Raw genomic sequence first — 12,912 nt, forward strand, 5'->3', positions numbered from 1 at the left:
CTTGAGTTTGTTAAACATCTCCGAAACGCTATCACAGTTACCAAATAACCCTGTGACGAAACGCGCCGCTCTTCTTTGGATCTTCTCTATCTCCTCCGTCAACCCGATTTGGTACGGATCCCACACTGATGAGCAATACTCAAGTATAGGTCGAACGAGTGTTTTGTAAGCCACCTCCTTTGTTGATGGACTACATTTTCTAAGGACTCTCCCAATGAATCTCAACCTGGTACCCGCCTTACCAACAATTAATTTTATATGATCATTCCACTTCAAATCATTCCGCACGCATACTCCCATATATTTTACAGAAGTAACTGCTACCAGTGATTGTTCCGCTATCATATAATCATACAATAAAGGATCCTTCTTTCTATGTATTCGCAATACATTACATTTGTCTATGTTAAGGGTCAGTTGCCACTCCCTGCACCAAGTGCCTATCCGCTGCAGATCTTCCTGCATTTTACTACAATTTTCTAATGCTGCAACTTCTCTGTATACTACAGCATCATCTGCGAAAAGCCGCATGGAACTTCCGACACTATCTACTAGGTCATTTATATATATTGTGAAAATCAATGGTCCCATAACACTCCTCTGTGGCACGCCAGAGGTTACTTTAACGTCTGTAGACGTCTCTCCATTGATAACAACATGCTGTGTTCTGTTTGCTAAAAACTCTTCAATCCAGCCACACAGCTGGTCTGATATTCCGTAGGCTCTTACTTTGTTTATCAGGCGACAGTGCGGAACTGTATCGAACGCCTTCCAGAAGTCGAGAAAAATAGCATCTACTTGGGAGCCTGTATCTAATATTTTCTGGGTCTCATGAACAAATAAAGCAAGTTGGGTCTCACACGATCGCTGTTTCCCGAATCCATGTTGATTCCTACATAGTAGATTCTGGGTTTCCAAAACGACATGATACTCGAGCAAAAAACATGTTCTAAAATTCTACAACAGATCGACGTCAGAGATATAGGTCTATAGTCTTGAGCATGTGCTCGACGACCCTTCTTGAAGACTGGGACTACCTTTGCTCTTTTCCAATCATTTGGAACCTTCCGTTCCTCTAGAGACTTGCAGTACACGGCTGTTAGAAGGGGGGCAAGTGCTTTCGCGTACTCTGTGTAGAATCAAATTGGTATCCCGTCGGTTCCAGTGGACTTTCCTCTGTTGAGTGATTCCAGTTGCTTTTCTATTCCTTGGACACTTATTTCGATGTCAACCATTTTTTCATTTGTGTGAGGATTTAGAGAAGGAACTGCAGTGCAGTCTTCCTCTGTGAAACAGCTTTGGAAAAAGGTGTTTAGTATTTCAGCTTTACGCGTATCATCTTCTGTTTCAATGCCATCATCATCCTGGAGTGTCTGGATATGCTGTTTCGAGCCACTTACTGATTTAATGTAAGACCAGAACTTCCTAGGATTTTCTGTCAAGTCGGTACATAGAATTTTACTTTCGAATTCACTGAACGCTTCATGCATAGCCCTCCTTACGCTAACTTTGACATCGTTTAGCTTCTGTTTGTCTGAGAGGTTTTGGCTGCGTTTAAACTTGGAATGAAGCTCTCTTTGCTTTCGCAGTAGTTTCCTAACTTTGTTGTTGTACCACGGTGGGTTTTTCCCGTCCCTCACAGTTTTACTCGGCACGTACCTGTCTAAAACACATTTTGCGATTGCCTTGAACTTTTTCCACAAACACTCAACATTGTCAGTGTCGGAAGAGAAATTTTCGTTTTGATCTGTTAGGTAGTCTGAAATCTGCCTTCTATTACTCTTACTAAACAGATAAACCTTCCTCCATTTTTTTATAATCCTATTAACTTCCATATTCAGGGATGCTGCAACGGCCTTATGATCACTGATTCCCTGTTCTGCACTTCCAGAGTCGAAAAGTTCAGGTCTGTTTGTTATCAGTAGGTCCAAGATGTTATCTCCACGAGTCGGTTCTCTGTTTGATTGCTCGAGGAAATTTTCGGATAATGCACTCAGTATAATGTCACTCGATGCTCTGTCCCTACCACCCGTCCTAAACATCTGAGTGTCCCAGTCTACATCTGGTAAATTGAAATCTCCACCTAAGACTATAACATGCAGAGAAAATTTATGTGAAATGTATTCCAAATTTTCTTTCGGTTGTTCTGCCACTAATGCTGCTGAGTCGGGAGGTCGGTAAAAGGAGCCAATTATTAACCTAGTTCGGTTGTTTAGTGTAACCTCCACCCATAATAATTAACAGGAACTATCCACTTCTACTTCACTACAGGATTAACTACTACTAACAGCGACGAACACTCCACCACCGGTTGCATGCAATCTATCCTTTCTAAACACCGTCTGTACCTTTGTAAAAATTTCGGCAGAATTTATCTCTGGCTTCAGCCAGCTTTCTGTACCTATAACGATTTCAGCTCCGGTTCTTTCTATCAGCACTTGAAGTTCCGGTACATTACCAATGCAGCTTCGACAGTTTACAATTACAATACCGATTGCTGCTTGGTCCCCGCATGTCCTGACTTTGCCCCGCACCCGTTGAGGCTGTTGGCCTTTCTGTACTTGCCCAAGGCCATCTAACCTAAAAAACCGCCCAGCCGACGCCACACAACCCCTGCTACCCGTGTAGCCGCTTGTTACGTGTAGTGGACTCCTGACCTATCCAGCGGAACCCGAAACCCCACCACCCCATGGCGCAAGTCGAGGAATCTGCAGCCCACATGGTCGCAGAACTGTCTCAGCCTCTGATTCAGACCCTCCACTCGGCTCTGTACCAAAGGTCCGCAGTCAGTCCTGTCGATGATGCTGCCGATGGTGAGCTCTGCTTTCATCCCGCTAGCGAGACTGGCAGTCTTCACCAAATCAGATAGCCGCCGGAAGCCAGAGAGGATTTCCTCCGATCCATAGTGACACACATCATTGGTGCCGACATGAGCGACCACCTGCAGATGGGTGCACCCTGTACCCTTCATGGCATCCGGAAGGACCCTTTCCACATCTGGAATGACTCCCCCCGGTATGCACACGGAGTGCACATTGGTTTTCTTCCCCTCTCTTGCTGCCATATCCCTAAGGGGCCCCATTACGCGCCTGACGTTGGAGCTCCCAATTACCAGTAAGCCCACCCTCTGCGACCGCCCGGATCTTGCAGACTGAGGGGCAACCTCTGGAACAGGACAAGCAGCCATGTCAGGCCGAAGATCAGTATCAGTCTGAGACAGAGCCTGAAACCGGTTCGTCAGACAAACTGGAGAGGCCTTCTGTTCAGCCCTCCGGAATGTCTTTCGCCCCCTGCCACACCTTGAGACGACCTCCCACTCTACCACAGGTGAGGGATCAGCCTCAATGCGGGCAGTATCCTGGGCAACCACAGTCGTAGTCCGATCGGGGGATGCGTGGGACGAGCTGGCCGTCCCCGACAAACCCCCATCCGGACCCCCACAGTGATGCCCATTGGCAACAGCCTAAAGCTGTGTGACCGAAGCCAACACTGCCTGAAGCTGGGAGCGAAGGGATGCCAACTCAGCCTGCATCCGAACACAGCAGTTGCATAATATGTCTTTCCTAGCATAAGTGGGTAATCGCCTTATCAAAATTCGTACCAACCCCTCTCCTTCCATTGGGTTATCTAAATATTTTGCTCTTGTTAAATGCCAGTCAAAATATTTTCTCATCGTACCCCATGTATTATTATAGTACTTAGGATCCCACTATTCGGATATTAATTTCTCCTGGGCACTAGATGACCAATATTTCTCCTTAAACTTTCTCTGAAAGTCTGCCCAAGACCGGAAATTTTCTATATTCACGTTGCCCCATTTTGAAGCCTCTCCTAAAAGGTAACCTACAGAAAACTCTATCTTTTTTGCATCTTCCCAATTTTTTGGTAAGACCTGATTAAATTGCTTTAAGAAATGGGTTGGGTGCACATCTCCATCCGGTTTAAATTTGGGTAATTGTCTGGCAAGTCCAGAATTCGCTCCCCATTGTAAATCAGTTACTACCTCACTAGTCAACAGTACACTCTGTGGAGCTACCACTTGCTCCACCTTATTCTGGATAAGTTTAAACTCTTTCCACAAATCGTCCATGCCTTTATTCATATCATTAAGTTCCCAAGTTAAATCTGAAGAAATGTTGTTAGGGGTTACCCTCTTGGCCACTTTTCTGTCTATTAACTCTTCTACTTGTTCCTCCAGACCGCTTATATTTATAGTGTCTGAGGTTACTATCTTTTCCTTAAAATCTCTCTGTACTGCATCTACACTATTTTTGTTTGACCCCTGCAATTTGCGATTGGACAATAGGGAACTGTTTGTCTTGTCGTTCAATGAAATCATTAAAAGTATGTAACCTTTGTTTCACTGCGTCGAATGTAACGTTACACACATTTTGAAATGATCCTAATTTTTCATTAAACTCTGGCTCTACACTATTACATTTATCTTCAATGTCAAATTCTATTTTTTTAGTTAACTCTTGAAGTTTTTTATCCTGTTTTTGGTTAAATTCAGAAAATAGTTGATTAACATGAGTAGTCAAAGAACTAGTGAGTTCACTGTTTAAATCTAGCTTCAGATTTTCTACCTTATTATTTAAAGAGTCAAATTCAGTCTTTAATAGAACAATATTTGCTGTTTGACTGTTCAAAGTTTCATTTTGATTACTTAAAATTTCACTCTGAGCATCTAATTTACTATTTAATTGGGTATTCACTGCATCTAACTTAAGGCTTAAATTCGCGCTCAGCTCATCTCTCAACAACGCATTTTGAGCATTCAGCTCATCTCTCAATGACGCCTTTTGACCATGAAGTTCATCTCTCGATCCAGAATGTACTAAACCTATTTCTCTCCTTAGAGTTTCAATCTGGGCTTTAATTAAATTTACAAATTCAGACAAGTCTGGCATTTCCCTAGTCACCCTGATAGCTGTGACGGGTTCTGCAAGCTGTAGTTTCTGATGCCTACTCATTTTGCTTTTTGCTCTTGTTAACATTAAATAAATTACCTCTAAAAATAATGACCACCTTAGCTCATATTCAAATAGTTATTATCTTGAGCTCACGCGGCATCAGATTTTAGGCCGTGCCTGTGAGGTGTAAGAACGGCACCAGTGAACTGCATGGGTGCCGGCAGCATCACAAGTTGGTCATGGCGATGGCAGGTGCGAAGTCAGTAGCTCAAACAGCAACCAGCAACGATGGTGTGTTACTGTGACTGCGTCTACGTCGGCGTCGGTTGGTCACTGCATGTGTGAGGATTGTTTCCTCCCCACAACCAAATCTTCTTGATCGGATCTTGCAGACCAATTTCTTCATGGGTTGCTATGGCAACTCTCAACTTTTTCTTATCTCAGTCTTCTTCAATAAATTCCTCCTTTTCGAGTCCTGTCACTTTGGTCACCACATTCTAGCATTTTCCTGACGACCAGAGACTGTGCAGTACTGGGGTTCAAGACTCACATGTCTCTTGCGGTTGACTTACATATTTAAGCAGCTGATCTTCTCAGGGCAGACGGCTGCATCGATCTCCACAATGCTTCTTCTCTGAAGATGTCTTACTGGTTAGGGGAATTATACTGAACTACCTCTCTACTTTGGAAATGATCTCTTACTCTCAGAATATTTTCATATCAGCTTGGCTGTATTTTCTTCTTCACAATATAACAATTACACAAGTTTCCCATGTTTTCCAAGTCTCGCAAATTAACCCCATTGGGAAAACATTAGTACTTAATACATTACATTACAGTCTCTTTTGGTTTTAATAACCCCTATTAAAACAGTTCTTGCTGCTAGCAAGTCAAACAACAGAGTCTATATAGAGTCTCTAGATAAAACATATTTCATTTGTTTTCAACAGTCACTACTATTTCACTGTCAAAGAGTGTCCCTTGATTACTTCTTGGACTGGATATACGACTTCCCATGCGTGCGCGGCCCCCACTTGTCAGGGCCGCTCTTCTGACGCATCTCCTGGCTTCTCGTAACAGCTGTCCCTCCTGCACACACAGATATGTTTGGCGCAGTAAAAAGCTCTCTCACCCTCGTCATTAAAATATCGGGTGTTCGAGATGGTGGAGAGCCAAGTGTTTCTAGAATTTACCCTGAAATTCTTGAAGCACTATCATATTTCAAATGGAACCATTTTGAAGATTTTGATGCTGATTTAGATGGTGTATCTGGTGACCCTCTTAGTTTGTGAGAAGCACTTACTTACAACATTACATAAGATCAAGAAACATTAGTGATGACCACATCTACACAGTGATTGCATATGAAAACTTGATATATGAATGCAGTATTGGTTCCAAAAAAACAAACGACAACTGGTATTCTTTAGGCCCAAATAACTTTGAGCATAAGTCTAATACAACTATTGTACCTAGTACTGTACAATATAAGTATCTTCTGTTTACAGGCACTTGAGTTTAATAGAGAGATAAGTTTCATTTTAACATTAATCTCACTAGAGCATTTATTTTATCATCCCCCTTCAAAAATGTATAAATGAGGTTTTATTGTAGTTTCAATATTTGTGCTCATGTTTAGACATATTTGTAGCATCGCTAACAGGTGGCAGCACTTGACAAATGTTAATATCAAACTTTCTCACTAGAGGTCAGCTATGTGCTTGTTATGTCATCAGATTATTTTTCTACGCTCTACTCACACAGTACTCCAACATTTGGAGTACGGGCAGTAAGCTAATACATTTCAGTATTGAATGCAAATGAGTGGAATGTCTCAATGCAAAGATGACTTAGCTGCGAGCATGCATTGTATGTTACGCATGAAGAAATTCGTCCACAGTCACTCGGAATCGATGCATAAGTCCTCTCAAAGTATTGCAGATGTCCCAGAAACTCCAAAAGTTTCCATCTGTTATCACTTTTTCCCAAGTTTCAGTACCAGAAAATGTGTGGGAACAATTATAAAGTACTTTATTGTCAAGTAACTTATAACTTTATTTGCACAGGATGTAAGTATCACAGAAGTTACATAACATTTTTAATTATCAAAGCAGAGATACAGAACAATTCAGAAACATCATCTAGTAATTCTCCACGTAATGTATTACTGGGTATTAATAAGATATGGAACATTTGATAAAAAAAGTCAACTTGCAGACTTATAGGAAGTTAGTTACCTTCTGCCAATGATACCATAGTTGACATGTAAATCCTCCCTGTTATACTTATTGCATTAAAATCCCAGAAAAGGTGCCAGATTCTCTCATAAAACTGAATAAATTCCAGTAGCTACATACTTTCTGTCACCAATTTTGCAGGACCCAGATCGTTAAGACTGTTTTATCTTCCTTTCATTTATCTCAACTACTATAGTTGCAAGTTTGATAATTGTTATTATGATATGCTCAAGAAATGTCCACTGCCATTCTAGAAATTACAGAAGACATATTCTGGTAGATATCTCTGGGGAACCTCAGGCTATATCCACAGTATGCTGTTTTCAAATACTTCGACTAAGGACAAAGCAATTCAGTTAGAATAAATTCTTGTAAAATGAGAGAAGGCATGGTCTGTGTTGAGTACAAGGATCAAATTTGTCAACTTTCAGCTGAGGCCGGAGAAAGAAAAATTGAAAAACCCATCAATGTAAATGTTAGTTAAAATTACAGTACTTGGTTCTGTGAACTGGGATGGTTTTGAAATAACACACTTTTAAATGATCTACTAGATCACTTGTATTACTGTTAGCTTGCACTGTAGGGTAGCCGTAACAATTGCAAATTTGAACAGTGTCAGGATTCTATTCATTTGAGAAGGATACATTCAGATATTTATTCGATTGTCTTTAGCCCACCTCTTCATAATTCTTATTATGAGTTCTACTTGTGAGTTTGCAGTATTTCGCAGAAGCTGTATTACCTCCTTCAGGTGTTCCCTAAAAACAGAAACAATGAAGAACTGTGTGAACATGAAAATCACAACATGAAACTACAGTGTACAACTATTTTTAGATATTCATAGAAATAATAATTCTCATCTCTTTGCAGTGGTTAGAGAGAGAGAGATATGTCTGCTTGTGTCTGTATGTGTGGATGGATATGTGCGTGTGTGCGAGTGTATACCTGTCCTTTTTTCCCCCTAAGGTAAGTCTTTCCGCTCCCGGGATTGGAATGACTCCTTACCCTCTCCCTTAAAACCCACTTCCTTTCGTCTTCCCCTCTCCTTCCCTCTTTCCTGATGAGGCAACAGTTTGTTGCGAAAGCTTGAATTTTGTGTGTATGTTTGTGTTTGTTTGTGTGTCTATCGACCTGCCAGCGCTTTTGTTCGGTAAGTCACCTCATCTTTGTTTTTATATATAAGTAAATACTTACAAATATACATATAGCACACAACAATATTCACTGCTAACCGAGCTCTCACTGTATTGATATATAATAATCGTCATATCTGACGATTGCATATGTAGCAGCAAAGCCACGAGTCCTTGGTTATACTTGTGATCTTGTGTACTCACTATCCTTTCTACACTGGTATAGTTCACTTGTAGCTGACAACAGTTTTCAGTTAAATGGGCAGTGGCAGAGACTGTTGAGTCGACTCTCCGAGCATAAGGAGATGGCCAGTTGGGACATGATATCGTAAGACCTGCTGGTGGGTTCAAAGCAAGGATACAGAGTTCATTTATGATCTCTAATACATTTGATCAGATAGTGTACTCAACTACTGTATCCAGACCCAACACAGCCTGAAGCACTGGCAGTATAAAGGTTTATTCCAATGTTTATTTAGATTACTATACTACGTGAAGAAATAGGCATCACTTGTTATTGGTGATGGCCAGAACTGCTACAAAGTATGAAAATTTTCAAAACCAATTGCTGCTTTCAGGAAACTGTAAAGGCCAAAGTCATAACCATTCCTTAACAAATTTGTGATACTACTACTAGTTTCTCCAAATAAAATTACTTTAATGAAAATAAATATAAATGTACACATATGTAACGCCTGGAAACAGAACTTACTTTGACTGATGACCAGCAATGATCTGCTGAAAAACACCAACACATGCTCCTCTTTTACCTTCCCAGTATTCAGGATTTGGGTCCAATCTTTCAAGCATATCAAAAGATTTAGCAGCATACCAGAATTGTCCCATTCTGTAGCAGTCATTTGCAATCAGTTGTAACAAGCTGAAAGCCTCTGACGAAGTTTCCATTTTCAGATATAATTCCCATGCTGACTGAGGTTTCTTGTTCATAATATCTGAAAAACAAATGCAGATCCCAGTGTGTGCATATCTTGAAGGTACAGGCTACTCATATGTTTGAGGATGTTATCCTAGTGCGTATATTGTTTTCTTTTCATTCATGTAGTTCCCTGAAGTAATTTTTCTTTTGAATGTCCATATTATGCTGAATTCTTTTTAGTAACTCATACCTCACCTGTCATTCAACATCATCTTTGCCTCTGCACTTCCGCCTCGACTGACATCTCTGCCCAAACTCTTTGTCTTTAAATATGTCTGCTTGTGTCTGTATATGTGTGGATGGATATATGTGTGTGTGTGCGAGTGTATACCCGTCCTTTTTTCCCCCTAAGGTAAGTCTTTCCGCTCCCGGGATTGGAATGACTCCTTACCCTCTCCCTCAAAACCCACTTCCTTTCGTCTTTCCCTCTCCTTCCCTCTTTCCTGATGAGGCAAAAGTTTGTTGCGAAAGCTTGAATTTTGTGTGTATGTATGTGTCTGTTTGTGTTTCTATCGGCCTGCCAGCGCTTTCGTATGGTAAGTCACATCATCTTTGTTTTTAAATATATTTTTCCCGCGTGGAATGTTTCCCTGTATTATATTGATATCATTAATTTGAACCCAACAATTACGTTTGTTATTGTCACTGTTGCATTTTGAAATCTTTTCTGTCGTCTTATTTTCTCTTTCTGTTTTTGCCAGTAGTTTCACTTTGTATTCACCTTCTCCTTTTTACCGTAATCTGCTGTACAATTTTATCCCGCCTATATATACTCAATAATACGTAACCCACTTCCAAACCATAACCAAAAAAAATTTTTTGCCGCTTTCAACACTACCGCCGCTATAAAATGCACCATTTCTAGTTCACAAACAGTTCCTTTCACCTTTTAAACAACCATTTCGGCTAGTTCTAATAACTTTCGCTTTATTTCCATTTCCGTTTTTTCCCACATCACTGATAATTTTTAGCCGCTTCCCACAGGTTTTAATGTCATTATTTTTTCACCAGACAATTGTTAGCCTCATTTTCATAATCTGCCACCACAAAACCACTCCTTTTAATTTATTACACGCAGTTTTTTCGAAATTTTCCCGAATTTCTCCGTCCTCTAACGTGTTTTGGCTGCAACACAACCACCTAACCTGTGTGCACATCGTTGTCTACCAACCCAAGTCCAACATAGCCCAGCTGTAACCAATACCTTTTCGCCTTTTTTCACATCAGATCTCCAGTTACTTTCCAGTCCACCTTTATCCCTCCCCATATATTTTTATTTTCATTTTCATTTCAGCCTCATGTTACACTTTCCACCTTCTAATACCATGTCAACCTCACAACACCCCCACAATGACCCCATTAAGTTTTATTTACATTCCCTCCGCAAACATGCCTTCGCCCTAGCCAGATTACGCTCCCATATTCTATTTTCTCAGGCTTGTCTGACATTTGGCATTACCCCCAAAGGCCTCACACTTAAAGTTCCCATCTCTGGCTGCAACCCTTCTTTCCATCAGTCCCTATACCAGTACACAACTGAACAATCCATTGCCCTCACCCACCTAATACTTCACCTACACATCAACTCAGCCAATGAACACACCCGTCAACTCCTATCCTTAATAAAAGTCCTTAATCTTTCCTCTCCCACATCCACACCGGCTGTTCAGAGCATCCTCCTACAGGCCAACCGTAAATTAGAACAGCATGCCACCCTCCACCTCAAAAAACTATCCAATCTCCTGGTTTCCCACCTCCGGAAAGGCAACTCACTCACCTTTCACAACCTTTCCAGCAAACCTCAACCTCCTCTCACTGCACACAAACCCAGTCTCTCCCATCTACTCAATCTCCCACTTCCAGCTCCACTCCCTCCAAAACCTCAAAATTCCAATCAACACAATCTGGAACCACAACACCCTAATTCAGTAGTTAACCTTTCCTCCAAACCTCTCTCCCAATCCAAAACCTCTGTCCTATCCAAAGGCCTCACCTTCAGCCCCACTCCCAGATTCAACCAAACAGCCCTCGTCAAAGATTTACTGTACTCTCTGCTGGAAATATCACTTTGCCATGAAGAAAAATGATCCTAATCCTACTCCTAATGATCCAACTCCCCAAGACACCATCCAAATTGAACCCTGCCTGGAACAGTTCCGTCCTCCGTCGCAGCGGAACCCACCTCCTCTTCCTCAAAATCACCCTCTCCAAACCTTCCAGGAATTTCTGACTTCCAGCCTTGCATCTCAGTCCTTCTTAAAAAACCTTAATCCTGCTCCCAACATCACAACTGCTGAAGCCCAGGCTATCCGTGATCTGAGGGCTGACCGATCCATCGTCATTCTTCCGGTGGACAAGGGTTCCATGACCGTGGTACTTGATCGTCGGGAGTATGTGGCTGAGGGACTGCGTCAGCTTTCAGACAACACCACATACAATGTTTGCCAAGGTAACCCTATTCTCGATGTCCAGGCAGAGCTTCAAGGAATCCTCAGAACCTTAGGCCCCCTGCAAAACCTTTCACCTGACTCCATCAGCCTCCTGACCCCACCGACACCCCACACCACTACCTTCTTCCTAAAATCCACAAACCCAATCATCCCGGCCGCCCCATTGTAGCTGCTTACCAAGCCCCCACAGAACGTATCTCTGCCTACGTAGATCAACACCTTCAACCCATTACATGCAGTCTCCTATCCTTCATCAAAGACACCAACCACTTTCTCAAACGCCTGGAATCCTTACCCAATGTGTAACCCCCGGAAACCATCCTTGTAACCATCGATGCCACTTCCTTATACACAAATATTCCGCACGTCCAGGGCCTCGCTGCGATGGAGCATTTTCTTTCACGCCGATCACCTGCCACCCTACCTAAAACCTCTTTCCTCATCACCTTAGCCAGCTTCATCCTGACCCACAACTTCTTTGCTTTTGAAGGCCAAACGTACCAACAATTAAAGGGAACAGCCATGGGTACCAGGATGGCCCCCTCGTACGCCAACCTACTCATGGGTCGCTTAGAGGAAGCCTTCTTGGTTACCCAGGCCTGCCAACCCAAAGTTTGGTACAGATTTATTGATGACATCTTCATGATCTGGACTCACAGTGAAGAAGAACTCCAGAATTTCCTCTCCAACCTCAACTCCTTTGGTTCCATCAGATTCACCTGGTCCTACTCCAAATCCCATGCCACTTTCCTTGACGTTGACCTCCACCTGTCCAATGGCCAGCTTCACACATCCGTTCACATCAAACCCACCAACAAGCAACAGTACTTCCATAATGACAGCTGCCACCCATTCAATATCAAACGGTCCCTTCCCTACAGCCTAGGTCTTCGTGGCAAACAAATCTGCTCCAGTCCGGAATCCCTGAACCATTACACCAACAACCTGACAACAGCTTTCGCATCCCGCAACTACCCTTCCGACCTGGTACAGAAGCAAATAACCAGAGCCACTTCCTCATCCTCTCAAACCCAGAACCTCCCACAGAAGAAACACAAAAGTGCCCCACTTGTGACAGGATACTTTCCGGGACTGGGCCAGACTCTGAATGTGGCTCTCCAGCAGGGATACGACTTCCTCAAATCCTGCCCTGAAATGAGATCCATCCTTCATGAAATCCTCTCCACTCCACCAAGAGTGTCTTTCCACCGTCCACCTAACCTTCGTAACCTGTTAGTTCAT

At 42.3% G+C, this 12,912-nt stretch overlaps 1 protein-coding gene across 1 annotated transcript in view; it reads right to left on the reverse strand.

Moving 5' to 3' along the window:
* Window positions 1–6,281: 6,281 nt before the first annotated feature.
* LOC126417176 (intraflagellar transport protein 56) overlaps window positions 6,282–12,912 on the reverse strand; it is a 186,053-nt gene continuing 179,422 nt past the window's right edge. Inside the window, exons 10-11 of the mRNA XM_050085077.1 lie at window positions 8,996–9,236; window positions 6,282–7,908 (exon numbers count right to left, since the gene is read on the reverse strand). Coding sequence (XP_049941034.1) covers window positions 7,797–7,908; window positions 8,996–9,236 — 353 coding nt within the window. The 3' untranslated portion in view covers window positions 6,282–7,796. The remainder of the gene's footprint in view (window positions 7,909–8,995; window positions 9,237–12,912) is intronic.

Source organism: Schistocerca serialis, chromosome 8, assembly GCF_023864345.2.
Source record: "Schistocerca serialis cubense isolate TAMUIC-IGC-003099 chromosome 8, iqSchSeri2.2, whole genome shotgun sequence".
In the NCBI taxonomy this organism is placed as follows: domain Eukaryota; kingdom Metazoa; phylum Arthropoda; class Insecta; order Orthoptera; family Acrididae; genus Schistocerca; species Schistocerca serialis.